This window comes from Hyla sarda, chromosome 1, assembly GCF_029499605.1.
Source record: "Hyla sarda isolate aHylSar1 chromosome 1, aHylSar1.hap1, whole genome shotgun sequence".
NCBI lineage: Eukaryota > Metazoa > Chordata > Amphibia > Anura > Hylidae > Hyla > Hyla sarda.
The window spans coordinates 187,139,862-187,166,907 of NC_079189.1; the positions used below are offsets into that span (position 1 = coordinate 187,139,862).

General features: G+C 42.3%; 1 protein-coding gene across 11 annotated transcripts in view; it reads right to left on the minus strand.

The window, feature by feature from the left end:
* PDE5A (phosphodiesterase 5A) overlaps nucleotides 1-27,046 on the minus strand; it is a 352,640-nt gene that overhangs the window by 37,769 nt on the left and 287,825 nt on the right. For all 11 annotated transcript variants that reach the window (XM_056565902.1, XM_056565920.1, XM_056565896.1 and 8 more), the window contains 7 exons: nucleotides 22,409-22,555; nucleotides 19,394-19,519; nucleotides 15,349-15,443; nucleotides 8,119-8,206; nucleotides 7,720-7,820; nucleotides 7,332-7,409; nucleotides 3,303-3,366 (listed from right to left, as the gene is read on the minus strand). In XM_056565902.1, coding sequence (XP_056421877.1) covers nucleotides 3,303-3,366; nucleotides 7,332-7,409; nucleotides 7,720-7,820; nucleotides 8,119-8,206; nucleotides 15,349-15,443; nucleotides 19,394-19,519; nucleotides 22,409-22,555 — 699 coding nt within the window. The remainder of the gene's footprint in view (nucleotides 1-3,302; nucleotides 3,367-7,331; nucleotides 7,410-7,719; nucleotides 7,821-8,118; nucleotides 8,207-15,348; nucleotides 15,444-19,393; nucleotides 19,520-22,408; nucleotides 22,556-27,046) is intronic.

A 27,046-nucleotide genomic window follows, 5' to 3' on the forward strand; every position in this document is an offset into this window, starting at 1 on the left:
GCAGGAGTACAGAAAACCTGACTGCCTATCTGGGTGTGGAGAAGGAGCTGCAGGTGTAAAGAGTAGCTAGGTCCACCTATACTGAGATGTAGATACAGATGGAAAAAAGAGTGTAAGCAAATTAGAAGGTGTAAGGGGTAAACAAATGCAGCTGAAAGATGTTTCTTTCTAAGTAAATACAGTATAAAACTTTATACATAAAATGCTTTAAGTATGTGGCAGTTTTTCTAAAATGCGGCATGCTCAATTTATGGTGTGTTATCACCTAGTTGGTGACCTTTTTCCCCACAATTTTTTACTGTCTAAAAATTGATGTGCAGACATATTTCAGTTTGGCTTTTTTCCCCCATTTGCTACAAAACTGCAGAAAAAATGCATCAATCGTGCAGGGCAGAGAGGGGGGGGGGAGGAGGAGGTGCACATGATGCAGCTTAGCACTGCCTCTTTTACACTTGAACTTGGAAGGAAAACATGATTTTAAAACTATGCGAACAGCCTTTAAGAGACAAGTGTTTAAGAGTCATTTGTTATATCAGCTATCTACCCATGTCTGCTGATCTGAGCATGATATAGAGCTGGCAGATTCCCTTGAACTTCTTTAAGGCTGTCACTTAATTAGACTTTAGAAAATGAATTTTGAGTGGTAATTTTGGTGAGCTGAGGGCACATGGGTATGATATAACCCAGAAGAGAGAGGGCTAGTACTGCACTCTGCAGGAAAGGAAGGGATTCACATATCTCATGCCTCAAACCCTTATGGTTTTAGACTTCCTATACTAATCAAATAAGTGTGGAAAGTCCCAGAATTTAGATGAGTTTACAAACTCCAAGGAATGCAATGACCTCAATGTTAATAACAGAGGACAATGTGACATTTACAGTGAACTTTCTAGTGCCACATGACTATAATCAAATCCTTATCCGGTTAGCTGGAAAAATTCCTGTTGTTGCTACATGCGGACATTCAGTGATGAGAGAGTGCATTCACAATTTATCTATCTAAAAACCAGATACACCAGCAGCTGTGGAATCCCACAGCTGATTGTATATAAATGGAACATCTAGAAAAGCTTAGAAAATCTGGGGAATTTTGTGACAGAACATCTAAGTCAGATAAAAGTCAGCTTCATATATCCATTTAGGCCCCTTGGATGCTCTTCAAGCCATTTCCATTGTTCTGCACCATATTGGGTGGGATAAATGGTAGCTTTCTATACAATATGCCTGGTGTGTATAAGAAAGTCTTATCCTTGTACATCAAAGCTACATATAAAATATGAGTCTACAGGGCATGTACTTATAGAATATACCAGTCAAATGTATATGTCTTTATCGAAGACTGGTATTTTATATACTAGTATAATAAAAAATTATGCTGGACATAAATGTGGCATATTTAAGTTGTGAAAAAATCTGCATCTTTTGTATGCAAGAAAACTGATGTATGTGGCTTAGAAAATGCACCCAATTATATATTCAGATAGTTAAAAATATTTATAATGCTGGAGCCTGAAGAGCAGGACTGTATAGTTTTGTTAGATTAGATTTCCTTAACATATTGCACTGCTTTGGAGTTCTGAGCAAAGCTTAAGATAAGTGTAGTCACAACAGAAAAACAGGACGACTTGCTGTAATAAAAGTTTTATCTTACATATCTGCCTACAAATGAAATGAAATTTGACTGCAATGTAATGAGCCTTAGTTAATTGCCTCGTGGCATCATAACCCAGACCAGTCAAGGTATAGCGATATATTAAAACTTTTGATTAATGAGGTCTGGGAGCTGAGACCACGAAAATCATTAAAAACAAGGAGCAAAATCACTCTCCTCCTAAACTCTAGAAAATGTATCACTTATACAATACAGTGAAATGCTTTTGTATCAAAGTGTATTGTGCTTTTTTGATCTCTTATTACACTTTGGAGTACTAACATGCTACCAGCTACCATATCAAACCAAAGCACCCTGCAATCGAATCACAGTGGAAGGCAGTTGGGTGACAGAGGTTAGACACTGCACTTGTTATTGTCTGCAGCATCTAAGTGGTTAAATATCCAGAATTAACTGTAGCAGAATGCCAGCTGTAATAAACAGCTAATACATGTGAGTATGGGGCCTACTCTATTTTCCCCTCACAACTATCACCATAAATAAAAAGTGAATGCTCAAAAGGGGCATAAATACTTTACCCAGGAAGACAACTAAAAATGAATACTTTTAGGTATTTTAGGTTTTTACAACTACATTACAATACTATAACAGAAGAATTTATCATGTTTATCTATAGTAGTGTTTGGAACAGTGCAAATAATACTTTATATAAACCCTCTGAACCATAAGGGAACATGAAAGATAATGATACTTTCTCTTGACCTAATAAAACAGACCCGTATAATTCTGATAATTACAACAAACATTGCTGCCTTCCTCCTCTATTATCATCTTTTTTCAGCAATTCTCTCTTTTTGGCCCATCACTACATCTGCTACTGTGTCATCCATATCCTTAGAACAATGTTCTATTTTATGTATTTCTGTATTTTACATGTTCTTCAAGTAGTAAAGTAGACATGTACTGCTAATCATAGTTTTATTTTTGAGTTTATTATCATGATTTATCTTCTAATAGAAGTTACGTTATGTAAGACAAACCAATTTTATCAGTTGTATCTTTCACAAGGACAAAATCTTAGAAATAACACATGCCATGAGAATTACACGCTGAATGAGGAGCTTATTGCTGCATTCATAATACTGTAGTATTAAGGATCTGTGGATATGACTGCATGCTCCTAGTTGGCAGAATAATTTACATTTGAGAGATGGGCTTTACTTTTTGTCTTGATTTCAAGTTATTTCCTGTTATTACTCCATTCATATACATACTTTAGTTTATTTCAATAGTTCACTTTGTGATCTCACAGCATGGCTCTCAAATAGTAACTGTCATCATAGCTCCCAAAATGCACTGCTCTCTAAAAACATTAATCCAGCAACTATAAGTAGAAGCAAACACAAAATGACTAATTATTTTGTAAAAAATATATATAATAAAAATAAATTCAGTATATTGTTAAAAGTTTAGGTACATTTGGGCCATGTTATTTGGTGATTGTAGATTATACACAATGTACTACAGAATATATATTTTAACATCTTCCTCTACATTGAACATATTTTTGTTTCTGTAAAGCACCGTACTATGGCCCTCATGACCACAAAGTAAAAAGAGCACTCTTATTTAGGTTGCTGGCATTAAACAAATGTGAACAAGGAGGCATTTTACAATAGACTATACAAACCCGTTGTTGAACTGGCCAGGGCTTTGTTATTGCAGACAGATCACAGGCAGTCATCAACATAGCTCTGCAGGAAAGACAGGAATATTCAGGTTCAACATAATGGATGTTTTATGTATTGACTGACAAACTGTAATGTGTTTTAATAACATAAGTGAATACAATTAATAAAATATTACATTCGTAGGGTGATAACACAATACTTAAAGTGTCCCTGCCAAAACCCCCTGGTCATTGTTATATTTGGACATCTCTTTTTGTCTGTGTTCTTCTCCCTCCTACCTCCTCCCTATATTACCTCTGTGTACAATGACTTATCTTATGTACTTGCATATGGGATGTCAATATTATGCGTTTATTGTACATGCTGTTTATTTTTCCTTGTTAAAATAAAAAAATTACTAAATAAACAATTATAAAAAAAAATTAACTTTTGAAATGTACTAAGGTTTAGTATTGAGACCCCTACTGATCAGGAGAATGATTGGGATAAGTACGTGGCTGTGTTCTTCACACCATGGCTTGCAGCAATCTCTTATAATGGGGCCAACATAAAAAAAAAAAATACAAAACCAAACCTTCAACTTACTTCCCGCTGTACCCCAGGGGGCCTCCAATATGGCTGCCCTGGCCTCACCAGCAATCCTCTTCTTGGTGCCCAGGGTCTTTGTGTCAGACTGCAGCTCAGCTAATCGCTGTCTGCAGCAATGTCCTGCACCAGCCTTCTTCCTGCTGTTGGGCCCAATACCTCACACTGTCAAGACGGCACATCGATGTCCATCGCAGCCAGCATTTACTTGAGCTGCAGTTTGACACCTTGACTCCTTGCACCAGGAAGAGGATTGCGGTGGGGGCCGGAACACAGATACCGGGAAAGCGGCAGGAGGCAAGACAAGGTTTTTTGTTTTTTTGGCAGCCTGGGAAGGAATTTAAAAAAAGTTTAACGCCAGTGTACCCCTTTAAGCTGTATAAGCCATTAAAGTGTACCTCCAGTGATTCACTGAAAACCTCTTAATATATGCATCACAGTGTGTTAATCTAGAATTAAAAATATTAGCGCTCTATACCATTTACCATATTATTTTGTTTGAAACTTCTATACTTCATTTATTTTAATATAGGGCAAAGTAGAAAACTTGAATCATTGCAGCCCTTCACCTCCTCCTGAGACAGATAAGATAAATGATAAAACACACACAACCAGAGGCCTTCTCAAGGCTTTCAGTTTAGGAATAAAAAATGGTTGCAGGGGAAGGGGTTACAATTCTGTTCAGAAGTGGAAATCAGAAGCATGACTTTCATATGACCTTATAGGACATATGGACAGGAATTATCTTTTTGAGGCATAACTTTTAAACTGCTGTAATTTCTTTGGCATCATTCAGAACACTCCAACAGAAAAGACATACGTTGAAATCACAAGCAAGTAGCAGAAATGCATAGAATAATATCGATGCAGCTTACATATACCTAAAGCTAGAAAATAGACCAATGCTGCTACTGATCTCTTGGGCCAACTAACAAAAACTTCCATGCCCCTCCTATTACAGTTTGTAAAAAGTATGAAAAAAAATCTAAATATGTTTTTCATTAGATGGTAAGGTAAAGAAGGTAAAAAAAAAAAATCAAACTTGTGAGCCTGTTGCCAGTATCACATCTCTTGTAGAGTTAGGCCTGTGTACAGTATGCATTACAAATTATCGTCCATGCATTCTGTGGATCTCAATGATCTCAGCTACTTACTGTACTTCATTTATGATGCGGGCAATAATGATAGTGTTGAACTAATGCATGCACCTAACAACGCTATTTAGCTAACAAAGGACAAGATTCTCAACTGCTCCCAGTACAAATAGCCTTTTTTGACATTTGAAAAATCACTTAAAAATTGTGTACAAGTAACTTGATATCAGTCCCTTTTTTAATAAATACAGCTATTATTTGATGGGATCACTGAGTGATTTTAAAAATTAACAGTTATTTTTTCCCTCATCTAATGGGGGAACAGAACATGGATGACAAAAAAAAACAAAAAAACAGGAAACAATTACCAAAGTATATTCAACAATTAACAGGGAGAATAATGTAGATCATAGTAGACATGGCCCTCCCTGCTGAGAAGATTGAACACTGCAGGATGTTAAAGGAAATGCCATTAAGCAGGAAACATCTGCAAGGGTGACTGAAACACAAATAGGGAATGGGTAGGGGTGGGCGTGGGTGGGTAGTTGAGAAGGAGAGAAATAGAAAAACAACGAAAAAGGGAGAAAGAGTGTTGTAGTTTTGAACCAGGCTGAAGCAGTTGACCACGTTGGACAAGAATGTCTTAGCGTAATAATTTGATTTATGAATCTGGTAGATCAGGGAGGGCAGATCAGGGGGGTGGGGTGGGTTCCAGGCTTCTCCTTCTAGGCTTCACCTTCCCTTGTGCAGGCCTATTTATGTGGTCTCCAAACCTATTTCTTGCTATCATTGCCTCCGAGTCACAAGAGGATAGACCTCCACTTCAGCCTCTAATGCTGTCTTGCTCTGCACCCTAACTTAAGGGTACTTCCTTCTTGGTTTTGCAATCTCAATATTGAGATCACACCTGTCCTACACCTGTTACATTTATTTGGCTGTGGAAACAGTTGTATGGCCATTTCTCTGAAGTACCAGATATTTCTCAGAAGTCTGTGTGGCCTAAACATGCTGCCATGGCCTGCAGTGTCTCCAGAATTTTTTCCATCAAGCACATCTGGGACCTCATTGGTTAGCAATTGCAAAAGGGCCAGTTGGTGCTTGGGCTGTATACCAGTTCTTTACTCCATATCCTTCTCAGTACTGATTCAAATATAAACACATCCGCACACTGGCTTAAATTTTACAAAATCGAATTAATTTTTTCACAGAAAAATGAGTAACTATGAAAGGCATGATCATCTTCATTGTTTTACTAAATGGGAGCTATACTTTGATTTCTTTTAATCAGGTATAAGATACAAATATAGTACAATAAGGCAGTAGTGACAAAAATCGGGTATTCTTTTCATAACAGTTATATGGAAATAGGGAAAGATCAGATATTCTTTACTTTTATATTATGCATAAACAAAAAAAAAACACATATGAATTCACAGAACTGGCATATTTATCCTTCAAGAGATTGTAAAACATGTTTCTGTTGCATAAATATGTATGGCCCTATCTGTCCAGTACCATGAAAAATGTTTACAAAATTATTTTCAGCTGAGGCTGGGTTCACACTACGTTTTGTCCCATACGGGAGCGCATACGGCAGGAGGGAGCTAAAACCTCGCGCTCCCGTATGTGACCGTATGCGCTCCCGTATGTCATTCACTTCAATGAGCCGGCCGGAGTGAAACGTTCGGTCCGGTCGGCTCATTTTTGCGCCGTATGCGCTTTTACAACCGGACCTAAAACCGTGGTTGACCACGGTTTTAGGTCCGGTTGTAAAAGCGCATACGGCGCAAAAATGAGCCGACCGGACCGAACGTTTCACTCCGGTCGGCTCATTGAAGTGAATGGCATACGGGAGCGCATACGGTCACATACGGGAGCGCGAGGTTTTAGCTCCCTCCTGCCGTATGCGCTCCCGTATGGGACAAAACGTAGTGTGAACCCAGCCTAACTCAGTACATAGTAAAACTAAGCAAGATGCTCTTGTACGAAACCTACCTTGGTCGTTGAGAGGTTAAATTTTGATGCCACAATAATTGCCATTAGAATATCAAGGAGAGATTCACACATGACCTATTCTTCCACCAAGGATTTAGCTGTAGCAGATCTGCCCAAAGTGTGAATTTTAAATCATATTCACCATGGACTTGATATGGATTTCACCCGCTGTAATGCAAAGGGTAAAATCTGCAGCAAGTCCACATGTAACTCCACATGTAAGATTTTACAATGGTTACACTGCACCTATTTTATGGAGGAATATTTGTCATGTGTGATTCTTCTATAACTTTATTTAATTTGGTGTTAGCTTTTTTATCAAATCAAAAAACAGATATAGAGCCAAATACTTACACAAACAGTTCTTTTTGTGCTGAATCATCCCACCTGAAATTCTTCTTTTTAACCAAGTCAAAAAAATCTCCTCTTCTCCTACAAAAATAAAAAAAGAGTACTACTTTCACACAGTTATCTAATACTCTACATGAAAGCATGGGTGACAGTGTTATTGTTTAAGCAAGGCAATCACCTCTAGCAACATTATGGTGGCTACCCATATGAAACTTGAAGCTGAAGGCTGTAAGACAGATTGTTCATGACGCACACAAGCACTCGGCGCTGCCAAGGAAAATAACTAAGCCATTCCTTTTTTGGTAAGTTAGACTTTGCAATGACTGAAAATGAATAAATCAAATAAGGACTGCAATAGCAAGACAATCCTTGGATGATCATTTGGACTTACTTTATATAGAGAGCCAAATCTGTAGCAAGGATAGCCTGCTTTATCATTTTCAGTGCAGACTTGTAGTCCTGAACAGAGAGACCGCTTAGAATCTGATTACCCTGAGAATGAAAAGACATAAATCATGACCCTATTCACCAGTCTACATATTAACTCAATAAATTCATTAAAATTTAACAGTTACATCTCAATTTTGCCCAGATCCAAATCTTTTTAGATTTTAAAAACTTTTGGAATTTCTATGTTACATTTATACAATATAAAAGCACTGAATCTCAGATACTGAGCTTTATTTGTGCAATATTTAACAAAAAGGATTCTATCATCAATTTTTTATTTGAAAAGATTTAAAATGGCTCTGTGTTGTACTTACTGTCTCGGTACATCCTTTTCACTAACCTGGCTGTTCAGAATCATGAGGCACTGGTCAAAGTGGTGATTCTCCATTATGGAATGGCCATAGAGCTGGGCTAATGGATGCTCACTCCTGCAATAGGTTAAAAACAATTCTGATCACTAAATGTTATTTTTGAAAGTATACATTAAAACAGGTGTTTTCCCATGTTGTAAAATTATCCCCTATTCACATGATAGGGGTAACTATCTTATCATGTGGGGTCTGACCACTGGCCCCATACAATCTCAAGAAAGGGGATCAGAATCACCTGTTAGAATGGAGAGGGACGTGTTGCTCCATTCATTCTCAATAGGGACCTCAGAAACAGCCATGAACAGCATTTAGGAGTGTTTGGCGCCTATAGAGAATGAATCGAGCAGTGATGCGCATTCCATTCTAAGGGGAGACCTGGTTCCTTGTTCTCGAGATAACAGACCCCGCCATGATCAGATACTAACCCCTATCCTGTGGATAGGGAATAACTTTACAACATGGGAAAACCCTTTAATCATATCAGCTAGCAAAATAATTGAATATAAAAAAAAAATATGCACGCATTTGTATCTTACTGCTGCACTTTTGAGTACTTTAAAATAAATGTATAAGTTAGGGAAATGGATCACTATAACAAAAACTCCAACTCCTCCTTGAGGATCCCAGGGCGCTGCCAGTAAAAACGATCAACTCGACCCGTGCATTAAAACTTTTATCGGTATAAAAGTAAGTTTTTATACCAATAAAAGTTTTGATGCATAGGTTGAGTTGAGTGCTTTTTTCTGGCAGCCTCCTGGGATCCTCAAGGAGGAGTAGAAGTATTTTCTATAGTCTGATGTCTTGGAGCATATGAGAAAGGAGCAGCAGCCTGGTTTTTCATTAAAGCTTTGCTAAGAGTTGTGCCGGTTTTGCACAACCTGTCCAGGTGAGTCGGTCTTTAACTTTCACCTGGTGCCCTATCTGTTGGGGGTCTGAACTCTGAACCCCCACCAACAATCTCCAGATAAGGGCCTGACTCTTCCTGCTGAATGTTCCCGTTCCCACCTCCTGAGACATACGTGTCTCAGTAATGACAAGCCATGCAGCCAATCACAGACTAAAGCAACTGTGGCTGGTCATTGGTCGAGCGACTATCACTGCCTAGACAAATATGTCTCAGAAGGTAAGGGCAGAAGAGTCAGACCTTGTTCAGCAGATTGCGCAGGGTGGGTGGAGGTGATCATGTGTGTCAATGGGGCCTTGTTTGTACTTCTATTTTATGTTTATTTTATTTTCATTTTATTTTTTCATATCTGATGCTATTATATATTCTATAATACTTTTCTGCTGACTATAATAGATTTATTACCCCTCCCCCACCCCTTCCATTAAGGTTCACTGAACTAAGTCCATTTTGGACTTTGTAATTCACATAATGAGTCTCCCCAGCTGAATAATCAGGTATACCCCTATATAAGTGACCTGCTATGTGAGTGCATTATTTCAGCCACTGAGGAAGGGGTTAGAGCATATCTGTCAATACCCCGAAATGCGTTTGGATTTTAATTAATTTATATATGGAGTTTCAATTGTTCACATGAGTTGCAAAGGATGGACTGTTAAATACGATATTTATACTACTACATGTGGTCGCCACTCAAAGACTCTTTCTTAGGACTAGAATTGGATTACATTGAAGCAAGTTTACATCATTGCTTTTTATTAAAGGCTGTGAGTTATCAACCAATTTGCATGAATATTCTGCAATATCAGTCAACTGTATAAGCGCTCCGCAACACCAGCTGACTGCTGATCAGCTGACCGGTGACGTCAGACGCCATCCAAACCGGGGCTTGTCAGTGAAGCCACCCGCACACAGTGCTGAGGAACACCGTCGTTGACTTAAGCAATATCAACGGAGCTGCTGGCAATTGTATCTGCACTAGTATATGGTGAGCGGTACAGTGTACCACTAACATTCATCTGTATCAACTAGATCTATGTTGCAACCGAAGCGAGTGAGCGGTACATTGTACCAATTATATCCATCTGTTCTGGTGAACTTTCTCTCATTTAATCTTCCTTTCAGTGAGTGTGCTTGTACCATATAGTATATAAGGTGCATTTGCCTTACCAAGAACTGGTTATTTATTTGCCTACAGGTTACCTAATAGTTTTTTCAGTATTATATGACTTTTATATTTGAATATTCAGAATACCTTAGCACCTCAGTACATTTTATTGTTATAGTTCTTCTGGTCCAATTTTCCTTTGCAGGTTTTTTATTCTCTATTTCCAGGTCCCATATCTATTCTCATTTTATTTACAATTACGTATATGTGGCTTGCATATGTGGATTGTATATTTGTCTATATGTTTTTGTATTTTATTTAATCACATGGGCCCTTTGGTTAGTCATATTGTTATGATTCGGCTAGCTGGATGTGGATCCTCTGTGTCAGCGAGGAATTGGCGTGGACCGTGTCGGTGGACCGGTTCTAGGTTGCTACTGGTTTTCACCAGAGCCCGCCGCAAAGCGGGATGGTCTTGCTGCGGCGGTAGCAACCAGGTCGTATCCACCAGCAACGGCTCAACCTCGCTGACTGCTGAGAAGGCGTGGGACAGAAGGACTAGGCAGAGGCAAGGTCAGACGTAGCAGAAGGTCGGGGGCAGGCGGCAAGGTTCGTAGTTAATAGCAATAGCAGAAGGTCTGGAACACAGGCTTTGGACAACACTAAACGCTTTCTCTGGCACAAGGCAACAAGATCCGGCCAGGAAGTGAAGGGGAAGTGAGGTTATATGGACAGGGAGCAGGTGCAAGCTAATAGACTGATTGGGCCATGCACCAATCACTGGTGCTCTGGCCCTTTAAATCTTAGAGAGCTGGCGCGTGCACACCCTAGAGAGCAGAGCCGCGCGTGCCAGAACGTGACAGCTGGGGACCGGGACGGGTAAGTGGCTTGGGATGCGATTCGCGAGCGGGCGCGTCCCGCTATGCGAATCGCATCCCCATCGTGAATGTCAGTGCAGCGCTCCCGGTCAGCGGGTCTGACCGGGGCGCTGCAGAGAGGAGAACGCCGCGAGCGCTCCGGGGAGGAGCAGGGACACGGAGCGCTCGGCGTAACAGTACCCCCCCCCTTAGGTCTCCCCCTCTTTTTATCTCCTGGTCCCTTCAAATGAGACGAGAACATAGGGGACGCCTCTTGAGTTTCCTTCTGGAACAAAAAGAAGTCCTGGGTAGCTACATCAGCGGCCGGTAATCCAGAAGAAGTGGGAATGGGAAGGGGGGGGCAGAGGGTGAAGCTTGTCACGGGGCAGAGTGTCACCAGGACGGGGGCTATGAGGAGGCACGGCACAGTCCTGATAGGCCTTGGGGAGACCAGGCACAGGAGGAGACACTGAGGCCCGACAGACGGGACTGGGAGCAGACGTGAGGCATTTCTTGTGGCAAGCAGGACCCCAATTCTTGATCTCCCCGGTGGTCCAGTCAAGAGTGGGAGAATGATGCTGGAGCCATGGCAGACCGAGGAGGACTTCAGAGGTGCAGTTGGGCAGGACAAAAAATTCTATTTTCTCGTGATGCAGTCCAATGCTCATAAGCAAGGGCTCTGTGCGGTAACGCACAGTGCAGTCCAACTTCACTCCGTTGACCGAAGAAATGTAGAGCGGCTTGACGAGACGGGTCACCGGGATGCAGAACCTATTAACCAAAGAGGCCAGAATAAAATTTCCAGAAGAACCAGAGTCCAAGAAGGCCACGGCTGAGAAAGAGGAGTTGGCAGAAGGAGAAATCCGCACGGGCACAGTGAGACGTGAAGAAGCAGACTTCATACCAAGAGAGGCCACAACCACGTGAGCTGGGTGTGTGCGTGCGTTTCCCAGATGTGGAGGACGAATAGGGCAATCCACCAAGAAATGTTCGGTACTAGCGCAGTACAGACATACATTTTTATCCCTACGGCGAGTCCTCTCTTCATGGGTCAGGCGAGACCGATCCACTTGCATAGCCTCCTCGGCGGGAGGCACAGGGGTAGATTGCAAAGGATACTGTGAGAGAGGTGCCCAGAGATCAAGGTCTTTTTCCTGGTGGAGCTCCTGGTGTCTTTCAGAAAAACGCATGTCAATGCGGGTGGCCAAATGGATAAGTTCATGCAGGTTGGCAGGAATCTCTCGTGCAGCCAGCACATCCTTGATGTTACTGGATAGGCCTTTTTTAAAGGTCGCGCAGAGGGCCTCGTTATTCCAAGATAATTCGGAGGCGAGAGTACGAAATTGGATGGCGTACTCGCCTACTGAAGAATTACCCTGGACCAGGTTCAGCAGGGCAGTCTCGGCAGAAGAAGCTCGGGCTGGTTCCTCGAAGACACTACGGACTTCAGCGAAGAAGGACTGGACTGTGGCTGTGGCAGGATCATTGCGGTCCCATAGCGGTGGGGCCCAAGACAAGGCCTTTCCAGACAGAAGACTAACTACGAACGCCACCTTAGACCGTTCTGTAGGAAATTGGTCCGACAACATCTCCATATGTAGGGAACATTGAGACAGGAAACCACGGCAGAGTCTAGATTCCCCATCAAATTAGTCCGGCAGAGACAAGCGGAGGCCAGGAGCGGCCACTCACTGCGGAGGAGGTGCAGGAGCTGGCGGAGGAGATGGTTGCTGCTGTAGCAGTAGCAGAAGTTGCTGTAACATGGCGGTCAACTGCAACAGCTGCTGTCCTTGTTGGGCAATCTGTTGGGATTGCTGGGCGACCACCGTGGATAGGTAAGCGATACTTGGCAGTGGCACCTCAGCGGGATCCATGGCCGGATCTACTGTTATGATTCGGCTAGCTGGATGTGGATCCTCTGTGTCAGCGAGGGATTGGCGTGGACCGCGTCGGTGGACCGGTTCTAGGTTGCTACTGGTTTTCACCAGAGCCCGCCGAAAAGCGGGATGGTCTTGCTGCGGCGGTAGCAACCAGGTCGTATCCACCGGCAACGGCTCAACCTCACTGACTGCTGAGAAGGCGTGGGACAGAAGGACTAGGCAGAGGCAAGGTCAGACGTAGCAGAAGGTCGGGGGCAGGCGGCAAGGTTCGTAGTCAATAGCAATAGCAGAAGGTCTGGAACACAGGCATTGGACAACACTAAATGCTTTCTCTGGCACAAGGCAACAAGATCCGGCCAGGAAGTGAAGGGGAAGTGAGGTTATATGGACAGGGAGCAGGTGGAAGCTAATAGACTGATTGGGCCAGGCACCAATCACTGGTGCACTGGACCTTTAAATCTTAGAGAGCTGGCGCGTGCGCACCCTAGAGAGCGGAGCCGCGCGCGCCAGAACGTGACAGCCGGGGACCAGGACGGGTAAGTGGCTTGGGATGCGATTCGCGAGCGGGCGCGTCCCGCTATGCGCATCGCATTCCCATCGTGAATGTCAGTGCAGCGCTCCCGGTCAGCGGGTCTGGAGGAGCAGGGACCCGGAGCGCTCGGCGTAACACATATACTTGCATATTGCCCAGTTTTTTTTTTATAAATATTTGATATTATATCCTACCAAGTATCCATTGTACATCCAGACTGTTTCAGTCTTGGTGGTGTATTTGAGGACTGGGATCCTAATGCTTTGTTTGTTTTTTTCATACAGGTGCATTTTGTTCTTACAGGTGCACACAGTTAACCTCATACATTTTTTTTTGAGCTGTCCTTATCTATTTGATTTTGAAAAATGATGGGAAGACTTTGAAACAAATTTATAAATCTAAGATATGACACAAAACAATGTATGTTTAGTAGCTGATATGAAACATACCTGAAACAAATGAAAGGGAATTATTATTTGTTATAGGATATTTATGGAATCACTCATGTTCAGGAAAAATATGGAATCATATAAAGAAACAAACCCCAGAACTTGCACCTGACCGATCAAGACTTCTGATCTCACCATGACATATCGTAAACTTTTTGATATAACAGTAAAATATTATTTATTAGGAACATTAAATGTTTCTCTAACTATTGTGTAATTTTTTTTCATCACGTGTAGCTAGGATTTTATCATAATTTTCTTTTAAGCCAAATTTTTCTTAGCTCTGTTTTCCATCTGTCTTTCAATAACACAGCATCCCACTTTTTCATGCAGTTACATTTACAAAGGCATGTTATATATTGTACAGCCACAATGCACGTAACCTGCTCCAGCATTGACACGTCTGGAGAAGTTTAGTGCACTCAAATCCAAACCACAATGGCTATAACTTTTTATTTGACTGTAAGGAAATTTTATGGTTTATTTTTCGTTGGTTGTCATAGATATGGTTTTGGAACCTAACACTTGTTTAAAGAGATTTTTAGGTGTAATTTGTTTGGTATAGTTACAAAAGAGAAAAGTCATTCAGTTTCAGGAAATTAGTTCATTCAGAAATATCATTTACATGTTTTTCAGATTTGTGGGCTTGGACAAGAACCCATTTGACAAATCAATATAATGTAGTAACAATATGAAGCCTGGAAAATGTAAAAAAGAAATGTGTAGCTATAATCCAGAGATTGTGTTTAATGCATATATAATGGTTTTACATGTTCTTTGAGAGTAAGGCTTTGTTCCCACAGGGTATTTTTCCATCAGAAAAATACAATGTGGAATATGCCGCAGAAAAAATCCAAGGCAGCTAGATCTGAGTTATATGTATTAACAAGAGTTGTGCAAAAATATAGCAAAACAACTTGGATCATTTTCCCTCTGGCAATAAGCAAGTTAAAGGATGTGTCATGAAGACAGCCCTATATTGAACAGAAGCGATATGTCGATCAGCTGTTGGCCACAGTCTAGCTTCTCTAACCTTCGTTGATTAACCATTGACGCTGGGGGAAAACCACTTCTACCCAGACATTTTCCCTGTAGCAGCACAAATTTGTGTCTGTAGATGTAATGCATGCCTTATAAGGCAAATGGACAGTGTTTTTCTTCATGAGAAAATCCCCTTTAAAACTGATGGGATCTTTAGGTATATGCTGTAATCTTTACCATGTGTAATACAAATAATAAGAGACTTCCTACAATTAAACCAAATCAGGCACTACATTTTCTATCTACGTCAAAGTATATGCAATAAACAATATATTGCTGGCAGCAAAGGTTGTAATAAAGCAAGTGAAAAGAAACACACTGAGATTCAAGCCTTTCTTGTTACTGAACTCATACATGGTGCATTCACAACTGTGAGACATGTCTCTAGAGGTACAGGAGTAATAATGAAGATAAGTAGTTTTTCTTACTTCTGTATAAAAGAGTTGTTAACCCCTCTATGATCCAAATCATGGCTTAATGTGGCAATCATCAAGGATAAAATTTCTAGGTCTGTGAGCTTATTCTATAGGAAGAAACAGAAGTACAAATAGCATTAGGATGTTTATGGTTTAGCTGAAGTATAATACACAGATACTGTAGCTCTAAGCTTAGACATTACAACATAGAAGTAAAACTGACTCAAGAAAGACCCTTTAACTATTGTAAATATACCATATGTCAGGGAAAAGTCAGATGGATAGGCTATAATGTCAGTAAATCTTAAAGAAATAATCCAGAAAAGTAATCCCATGCTAGTTAGATTGTTTGGTGAGGGAGAAGGTATCTGGTGCATTTTGGCGATATCGATAGACTAACCCATATATACTCAGCTTTCCAGACAGTGTACCTCTGGTTGCATGTCTGTTTGTTAGGGTTTGGAAAGACCCTGGAGAACTGAAAGTGAAGCAGGATGGACATTATAACTATATGCTTTTACTTAAGATAAACCCCTTTACCAAGACAACATGTTTATCCTGATTTTACAGTATTTGTTGTAAAGAAAATGGTTTATGAGCTAACATCATAATATACAACTTTGTTATACCTAAAAGAGTTTTCCCACTAACACCTATCCACAGGACTTATAATAACTGTTAGTTTGGTAGGTAGGTACCTTACACCAAGACAGTGAAATCCATAATAGGATATCCATTGCAAGTCGGGGTAGTGGCTTAGAATGCATGGTGGTGATCCATACAACAGTAAAGAAGATTTAAATGGGCATGCCCTGCTCTTTTTGCATTTACCATGGTGCTGTATAGAGCATTCTTGACATAGTTCTATACAACTGCTTCTCACTGTAGAAAACCTGTTAAGAAGGGATGGGATATAGGGGTTATCTGTACTAGCAATTAGTGGGGGAACAGCATTTGGACCCACAATGATCCAGCATTAATCATTTATTCATAGGATAATACTGCGTATGTGGAGAGAAAAACGAACAGGTGGGCATAATCGTTGCAGATAGCAATTAGGCTGCTTACCTTATGGTGTTGAGCTCAGGGAACAACACCTTTTAAAGCATGTAATCATAGGTATAGTATCCAGTGGCTGTTTGCAGCCCAGACCATTCTTGAAAGGAAGGTCACATCTAGAGGAGAAGAAGAACCCAAAGAAATGTGGGGAAAAAACGGCTTAGCGCTGGTGCACACTGCCTTGGGACACAAATGATCACAGGCCATGGGGTAAAAGAATAAAGTGCTTTGTATTTGAAACAGACAAAGAAAGAGGTTTTCTTTCAAAATGGGTTGTCTGTTTCAAATAAAAAGCCATTTATTGAGATAATGTTGAGTTTGTAAATGTAACAAACATTAAATTGGTTATTTGAATACTTACTGGTGCTCCGTCAATAGGCATCCAGCTTCATATCAAGACACATGAGAGCTTTTTTTTTTTTTATAAATTCTTAGTTACATAGTTCATAAGGGTGAATTAAAAAAAAAACATTTATTATTTTACCCCATTGTCCACAATCATTCATGCCCCCGAGCTGTTATGCACCAGTGCTAAGCCTGTTTCTTCACAAATTCCTTTGTGTTTTCTTCTCTTATCCATAGGATAAGTAATACATGTTTATTAGCAGGGCTCCTGCACTTTTTCCAGAGCAGGAACACTGTTCCCTTTAGCAGGAGTCCTGCATGACAAGCCCTTGAGTGGAAATCATGGGTGAGTTCCAACACTTTTTTCCCCAGGACTTGACCCCTGTTTATTGGTTTGAAAATCTTTTTAAAAAGTAAAAGTTCAGGAAAAGTAAACCCCTTACTAATAAAAATGGATTCTACTTGTTTAATGTGAAATAGAGCAATTAAAAGCATTAATCCATTTAGAATTTGCAATCATGTTTGCATAATCCAATTGCATTTAATTAAGGATAGGGGATAAGATGTCCGATTGCGGTTGCTCAGAGTGGCATAAAAAAAAAAGTCATACTCACTTGCTACCATCTAGATGGCCCCCAATTTCTGCTGCTCCTCAACGGTTACTGTAATGTGGATACCCCAAGGGAACTGCACATCCAGCCAAACTCTGGCTGAGGCAGGTCACCGCTGAAGTCAGTGATTGGCTAAATGGGCAGTTCACAGGAAGCAGCGGTTTGCGCCAAGGAAGAGGAGCCATCTAGACTGCAGCTGCAAAGTGAGGCAGGTGAGTATGACTACTTTTTTTTTAATGACACCCTGTCACAAATTTAACATTTTATTCTGACCTCTTTTTTCAGTCTAAGGGGCTTCTTTTATTTATTTCAGATGTGACCACTGTCTTTCGGCAAAGCATTTGTATCAACACCAACAGCCTGCCAAAATTCACACAATTAAGTGTATAGTCCCACTAGGGAGTTCCACCTCTCCCCTTCAAGTTTCATTTGTAATCACACACTGTGGGAAGTCAAAAGCACTTGAGAAATATCCATCATGCATAAACCGGTAAGGCATCTAATAACAAAATATGAAGAAGGGAAAAGTGCAAATTGGGCCTATATACCGTATATACTCGAGTATAAGCCGATCCGAGTATAAGCCGAGACCCCTAATTTCAACCCAAAATCCCAGGAAAAGTTATTGACTCGAGTATAAGCCTAGGGTGGGAAATACCTCATCCCCCCCTGTCATCATCCAGACCCGTCATTAACATCCTCATCATCATCCCCTTGTCATCATCCCACACATCCCCCCTTCATCATCCCCTTATCATCCCACACATCCCCCCTTCATCATCCCCTTGTCATCATCCCACACATCCCCCCTTCATCATCCCCTTATCATCCCGCACATCCCCCCTTCATCATCCCCTTATCATCCCACACATCCCCCCTTCATCATCCCCTTATCATCCCACACATCCCCCCTTCATCATCCCCTTGTAATCATCCCACACCCCCCCCTTCATCATCCCCACCCCCCTTCATCATCCCCACACCCCCCCTTCATCATCCTCTTCTCATCATTCGCCCTCAGTGGTCTTCAACCTGCGGACCTCCAGAGGTTTCAAAACTACAACTCCCAGCAAGCCCGGGCAGCCATCGGCTGTCCGGGCTTGCTGGGAGTTGTAGTTTTGAAACCTCCGGAGGTCCGCAGGTTGAAGACCACTGCGGCCTTCAACATCATCCAGCCCCCTCTCACCCCCTTTAGTTCTGAGTACTCACCTCCGCTCGGCGCTGGTCCGGTGCTGCAGGGCTGTCCGGAAGAGGAGGTGGTCAGGTGAGGAGGTGGTCCGGGCTGCTATCTTCACCGGGGGCGCCTCTTCTCCGCGCTTCCGGCCCGGAATAGAGGCGTTGCCTTGACAATGACGCAGAAGTACGTTGGCAATGAACGCACCTCTGCGTCGTTGTCACGGCAACGTGACTATTCTGAGGCCGGGCCCGAAGCGCTTAGAAGAGGCCTCCCCGGTGAAGATAGCAGCCCGGAACCACTATCCCACCGGACCACCTCCTCACCGGACAGTCCTGCAGGACCGGACCAGCGCCGAGCGGAGGTGAGTACTCAGAACTAAAGGGGGTGAGAGGGGGCTGGATGATGTTGAAGGCCGCAGTGGTCTTCAACCTGCGGACCTCCGGAGGTTTCAAAACTACAACTCCCAGCAAGCCCGGACAGCCGATGGCTGCCCGGGCTTGCTGGGAGTTGTAGTTTTGAAACCTCTGGAGGTCCGCAGGTTGAAGACCACTGCGGGTGGGGGAGTTCACTCGAGTATAAGCCGAGGGGGGTGTTTTCAGCACGAAAAATCGTGCTGAAAAACTCGGCTTATACTCGAGTATATACAGTATACATCGTAGGCAGTAATTCTTTGGCCAATTATAGGGACTGATTTACAGACGTGAGTAAAAGGTCACATGACTGGCTAATAATCAGCCTTGCCATGTGGCTGCTTCATCTTAGAGATCTGGTGCTGAATTTCTTAAGCTGTTTTTTTTCTTTCATTTATTTAATTTAGATATTTGATGATACCCATTGTTTTTATCTGGATTATATAGGCCAATACCTGAATTTTGCCACTCTTCAGGGCAGCAAACATGCATTGTGCTGTGTTGAAGGCATGTCTCCAGTTGTGATAGGCTACATTCTTCCTATAGTTTTTCTTTACACTTAGAATCCATCTGCACAGAGTCTGTAATTCAAGTAAGTATATGAATAAAAGTATAATAGACATTCATAGACATAAAAATCTGCGCTGGTTGTTTAGATTAAGCATTTGTTAAAATAACATTTAGGTTAAAAATTTTTTGCAATAATGCATTAGGAAGTATTTCAGTAATTTTAGTTTGGCCCACTACTAAACAGTGAATTGTGAAAGACCTTGCTGGGTTATTTTGCTATTTGTTAAGTTATTTTGGAAAGCCAACATTCTAACATAACCATACATGCTACCAGCACTCCTAGGCCAATCACTTATGGAGAATTCCTTTTAGATATGATCAAATACCTTCGGATTTTATGCAGGGAGCCTTTGCATATGGATATAAAATCAGTAGTCATCTTAGGCTACATTCACACGTTGTTTACTTCCGTCCCGCTTTTCTCCCATCACTGCCTCCTAAACGGACCATACTACTAATGGATACAAACTGATGCTAACGGGTGACATTCTGTGGCATCCTTTTCCATCAGTTTTTCATCCGTTAGTATGAAAAGTAATCTATAGACTTACGCAGCCGGGACTACTACTACTCCAATCATGGAACAGACTTGTTTCCACGATGGGAGTAGTAGTTCCTGGCTGCGGGAGTCTGTGGGCCACTGGGGAGGCTATATTAGTGCTTGTACTACTACCCCTATCATGGAACAGAGTGTTCCATGTTGGGGAAAGTAGTACAGGGGATAAGGGATTGATCGCACCATGTCTCACTTCTGAGACCCGATGCGATCAGAAGTTATTAAGCAGGGGAGCAGGCGGCATGCTCCACTCCTCTGTGATGTATATAGAGTGTTTTTACTTTCATTTTTAAATCCCCCGCCGGGAGCCCTGAATGGCCGGTACCGAGGAGCCATTCAGGGCTCCTGGCGAGGTTTTTAAAATGAAGATTGTGAGTGGCAGCGGGATCCCTATCTATATTAAAATCGCTGTGGGGGTCTATATCTAGAGTGCTGCAGGGGGGCAAAAATATAGCGCTATATATCTAGCACCCCAGCGCATTTATAATATGCCCCCCGCAGTGCAGTTTTTAAATATATCACCCCGCGGCGCATTTATAAATATATACCCCCTGCAGCGCATTTATAATGTACCCCCCACAGCGCATTTATTATAATATGCCGCCGCAGCGCTATGTGTGAAAAGAATTCTATCAGTAGTGCATCGGGCCAGCAGCTGGCCGACGCGATGCGCTGCTGATAGAATACTTTGCATACATAGCGCTGTGGGGGCATATGTATATAGATGCACTGGGGGGGCCAGACATATAACGTTATCTGGCCCACCCCAGCGCTTCTATTTAAATATGCACACGCATACTGTGTGAAAAGTATATTATAAATGCGCTGTATATGTTGCCCCCCCCCCCCCACAGTGCTTTTAATATAGATATGGCCCCCGCTGCCACTCACAATCTTCATTTTTAAAAACCCTGCCCGGAGCCCTGAATGGCCTGTTCCATGATGGGAGTAGTAGTAGTCCCACAACACTGCTGATTTCACCTCTTTTGAGCAATAGAAGTAATAACGGATATTATTATTATGCCTTAGACTTCAATGTTAAAGTTATAATATCTGTTTCTATTCCGTTATTTTTTATGGGAGATAAATTACTGCATGCACCGTCTCCCCCCAGTCAAAAAAAATACAAAAAAACAGAACAGGAAGCAAACCTGTGCAAACAGGTGATAAAGGACTGTAAAAATGGGATTATTTTACAGCCGTTTGAAAAATTATTAAACCGATTGATAACGGGCATTTATTAACAGGGGCAGACGGCCGAGTGAACGAACCCTAATTTGAAACCAAATTTTTATCTAAGATCTGTTGGGCTATAACTCTCTATCTATATGAAACCTGTCAGATCCATTCTAACTCCTGACTTTTCTATTTTTTTGGTATTTATAACTGAAATGGCTGTTTTAAAATGATTGGAATAAACATGAAGTTTTATGGAGTGTCTGCTACCTATCTGTTCTAAGATCTGTTCTAAGATTAAACTTAGCTCATTATCTCATGGTTTTCTTTTTCGCCTAACAATCTAAATTCATACAAAAGTTCTAAAATTTGTAATAAAAAATCATTGCTATCTGCTTGACACCTTGAGTATAATTTTTTAAATTAGGTAAAATTGTTCCATTTCGTTTTCACAAGCTACTTTTAAGAAACATGCATGACATAAAGCTCCATATTTTTTACACAGTAAAGGTCTAAATGTAGCTAAATAAAAAGATGTTTGTAATATATGTTATCATATAATACAAAGCTGTATGCAAGTAGTGTGAAACCAAGTACCAAAAATAACACCAATTAACACAGTTACAATACAAAATAAGTATCTTCACAGCCTAAAGATAGATTGGATGAAATATACTGACAAACCAATCTTAAGTGAAATTCCACTGCCGTTGGATTCAGATTAGTTTAAAAAGGTATGCCTCTTAATGAATCTGCCATTTTAGCTGCTGCCTGAGCCCTGTGTGTAGAAATCTACATTAGCTGCGAGCTAGCAAAGATTTCCGCTATAGTCCATGCCAGATACTGGTGTAACCTGTGGTAAATCTGATGTGATGTGGAGGCCACCTTTTCAGCAATTCCCCGCTCACGCTTTTCAAAATGGCAAAGACAGCGTAAAATTGAAATCTGTGCAATGAAAGTTGGCTCCACTACTGCTGAATGTCTTCTGCATCCCACCAAGCATCAGGAGAATGGATGGCACAAAAAATTATTTGGGACATACAGACTATGTGTGTCTGCTCAGTTAGAACATTTCTTAGTAAAGTGTCCAGAATAAACAGACAACTGCAATTAAAAATCTTTTAGATAGTTCGAAATGGGTCTAGTTACGGATTCATAAATGGCTTACCTCATATTTCATTTGGAAGGTCTGCACAAGGTTGAGGTCTGTGAACATTCGACTTGTAGCTAATGTGGTTTCCATGTCAGTAAGCTCAAAATCACTGAAGTAGAAGTCTGTTAATTTAAGTGATTGTGCAGATGGCACGACAGATCCCTTTAAAAGACAAGAAACATCAATTAGCTGGAGGCAGATAACAAACCTTACAGGTGAGCACCACATAAGAGGTCAGAGGAAAAGTCCCAAAACCTTGTACTACTCATATCAGCTAACTTTAGAAGTGCACAAGGTAATTGTGGGCATTAGATTATCTGGTATGTTCCACACATCAGCTCATCAATGTGAATATGTAGATTCATAAAATAGCAATTAAACAATTACTTAAACTTTACTGTTATTTGGAACTTAATATGCTGCTTTTTGCCATGTGTAATATCAATTTATTCTCCTTTATATAGTCTTCATTAAAATATACTGAAAGAAACCTACAACCTAATTATTTTCATATGAATATTAAAAAAGGCTTGGTTCACACTACTGGGTTTGTAATGTACATGAAACGGATACATATGACAGCCGGATCTGGTTGGGGGGAGTGAAAACCGAGTGGTCCCGTATCCCAGCTGGATCCGGTTGGGGGAGCGAAAACCGGGTGCTCCCGTATCCCAAACGGATTCGGCCCAAACCCTATTCATTTCAATAAGCTGACCGGAGTCAAACGCTGACTCCGGTCGGCTCATTTTTGCCCCGTATAGGGTGTTCTGACTGGACCTAAAACCGTGGTATACTATGGTTTTAGGTCTGGTTAGAGAACCTATACGGGGCAAAAATGAGTCGACCGGAGTTAGCGTTTGATTCTGGTTGGCTCATTGAAATGCATTACATACGGGCCGGGTCCGGCTGGGATACAGGAGCATGCAGTTTTCGCTCCCCCCAACCAGATCCGGCACCCGTACACTACAAACGTAGTGTGAACCGACCCTAAGCAAATTGTTAACACTAAAATGTCCAAATAGTACAAGCTACCTGACAATGTTGGGTTCCAACAAAATTAACAGGAAAGGCCACAAATCCAATGTCTTTGGAAGCCTCAAAAAGGTCCATGAATGCCTTGTATGAGACAAAACTATGACGAGACAGGCAGGATTTATAACTGACAGATCGTCTGTTCCTCTAGAGTTGGATAGCTTAGCCAAATATGCATGGCAATAAGGAGGTGTATTTAATGTCTGCAGTCAGATTTATATTAAGAAGATCACTAAGAATGCCTCTTTCCCTTACATAGTTCAGAGCATTATTTCAGGAATTTATAATAATTACTTCTGCAGTGAAGTCGTCAAGTAAATGCCACAGCATATCAGCTCATGTATAACAGGGGTGTGGAAATAAAAAAAAAAAAAAAAAACTACTTGTCCAAGGGACTAAAGCGGAACACAATCTACTTGTCCCTCAAGAAAATCCACTTGTCCTGGTAGATAAAATAAGTTCAACCAAAATAGTACGATTCCCCCCACTAGACCACCAGGGATGGTTATAAGATTCCTTTAGACACTGCTGTCAACTTAGACAGCGGTGATCTAATGGTTTAATAGCGGCCACAGCGATCGCAGCATGCCAGGCTATTAGTGGCGGGAGGGCTGTAGCTAGCTCCTTTTACGCCCGAGGCAAGCCCAGAAAATTGTGGCCCCCCCCCCCCCATCTGACCCCCATAACGCCAATTTTTCCATATAACATGATCTGTTGTTATTATCGGAACTTTTATTAGGAAAGGGGCTTATTCACATATATACGCTCTAATATTTTAATCACTATTTTTCAGTCTTCATAGGGACTTATATATGGAGTCTTTTGCTTGGAAAACAATAAACAATGCTGTGTTACTGGGGGGGTGTTCTGCTTCTCCAGTTTATGTGCTGCATTTTATTTACTCTAATTTATGTGTCAGAAAATGCTGGAGGTTGCATTTAGTTACTAGATAACTACAACACCCAGCATGCCCTGATACAGCATGTTGCACTGTATAGTAGGACAGTAAGGTTATTGTGTAACATGCTGGGAGTTGTAGTTTTGGTTTGTGTCAGCGGCAGAGCCATAGGCTGTGTCAAGGAATACTGGGAATTACAGTTAGTAACAACAACTCCCAGCATGCCCTGATGCAGCCTATGGCTCTGCAGCTGACCCGAACCAAAACAACAACTCTCAGCATGTTACACTTTATAGTTCTACAGATTAGGTTATGGTGCAACATGCTGGGAGTTGTAGTTTTGGTTCGGGCGTGTTTCTGTGCATCCGTGGGGCTCTTGGTCAGCGGGTGAGTACGAAGGGGGTGGGATTCTGGGGGCGCAATTTAGTGCGGGTGGCCAGAAAACATTAAAAATAAAAAAATTAATTAGCACAACTGGCAGCAACACTTGTCAGTCCTCCCCTGTACAAAACATACATGCATACACATATCAAACATACACATATACATATAACGGGTCACTGTCTCCTATATTATACATTACATACATACATACATCATACATAGACACATCATACATACATACACCCGCCACTGCTCCCCCCACATCATACATTACATACACACATCACACATATACCCACACACACATCATATATACACATACACTCACACCATAAATATACACCATACATTTGCACACATCATACATACACCTGCCGCTGCCCCCTATATCATACATTACATACACACATACACCATACACACATCATATATACACATACACTCACACCATAAATATACACCATGCATATGCACACATCATACATACACCTGCCGCTGCCCCCTATATGATACATTACATACACACATGACACATACACACATTATATATACACATGACACATACACCATACATATGCACACATCATACATACACCTGCCGCTGCCCTCTATATCATACATTACATACACACATACACCATACACACATCATATATACACATGACACATACACCTTACATATGCACATATCATACATACACCCGCCACTGATACACCCCCCTAATCATACATTACATACAAATACAACCACCCTTCCCGCCGCCTGCATGCTCGGCCTCCTCACCTGAGCTGGTGTGAGGTGAAATCCCCAGCTCGTGCAGTGCAGTCTCCTCACACACGTCCTTTCCCCGCTCTGTATTTTCCCTGTGAATACTTGAAACCTCCCCATGATAAATGAGGTCCTGTGTAGACAGAGCAGGGGGAAGGGAGAGGCTGTGTGTGGGGGAGGGAGGAGCTGTGGACGTCCTCATTCTCCCCCTGTCTTCTTGTATTATGCAGAGCTGCGCTCTCCATCCTCCGAGAGGGGGGATGAGGGGGCGTGGCTTAATCATCTCCTGCAGACGTGCGATCTCGGGCTCTGCCCTTGCTCCTTAGATCCCCTCACACCGGCTGAGGGGGGGGGGGGGCTGAATGAGTTATCAATTGAAGTTCTTCACTAAGAACCAACTGGTTGGTGTGGGATGGGTTGAAGTATTTGGGTGGGTTTGTTCCTCCCTATTTCTCAATAGGATCTCTTTGTAATCATCCAACTTTTAATCACATTTCTGTTAGTTAAAGGGGTACTCCAGCCCTAAGACATCTTATCCCCTATCCAAAGGGGATAAGATGCAATCTTTCATGCAGCACCCCGCTATCATCAGCCTCCGGAGCGAACATCGCTCCGAGTCTGATGAATCAAGATCACGCCGGAGTATCGTGACGTCATGGGTCCGCCCCCTGTGATGTCATGGGCCCGCCTCCCATAGGCTTGCATTGAGGCGGAGCGTGATGTTACACGGGGCGGAGCCATGACGTCATGATACACCGGCCCCGTGATCATGATTCATCAGACCCGACACAATGTTAGCTCCGGAGGCGGATAATAGCTGGGTGCTGCAAGATTGCAGGGGTCCCCAGCGGCGGGACCCCCGCGATCAGGCATCTATCCCCTAACCTTTGTATAGGGGATAAGATGTCTTAAATGAGTTGATCATGCCCCACCTTAAACATCTTCTCTCAAGACAAGGTTCTTGGGGCCTCACACACTGGCTCCAGGACTTGACAGACCATAAAGTGTTGAAAATTAAGTTTAATCACCGCTGTACATGACTGGTTATACAAACAGGGTAAGGGGTTACAGTCAGCTTGCCATTCCCCCTCCAATCAGGCTTGACTGACAACCTAAGCCAGTGATTCCTAACCAGGGTCCCATCAGGCCCTGCACGGGGTACCGCGATGCTCAGACAATTTTTCTTTAAAATCTCCCACCCCGGCCTGCGCGTCTGTTAATCACGGTGGCACAGGGGGGATGGAAGCCTGCGTGTGCATTGCATGTACGTGCACACTGCTCACACAGCGTCCCCCTCCCCCCTGTGGCGCTGAGAGTGAGTCCTGGCCCGAGAACCATCCATCCTCCCGGTCCCAGGACTGACCATCGTCCAGGCCCCAGGACTGACCATCCTCCCGGCCTCAAGACCGACCATCCTCCCGGCCCCAGGACCGACCATCCTCCCGGCCCCAGGACCATCTTCCCGGCCCCAGGACCATCCATCCTCCCAGCCCCAGGACCATCTTCCCGGCCCCATGCAGAAGGACATTGAAAAACAGCTCAGCTTAATTAAGGTGATGCACCCTCTTCC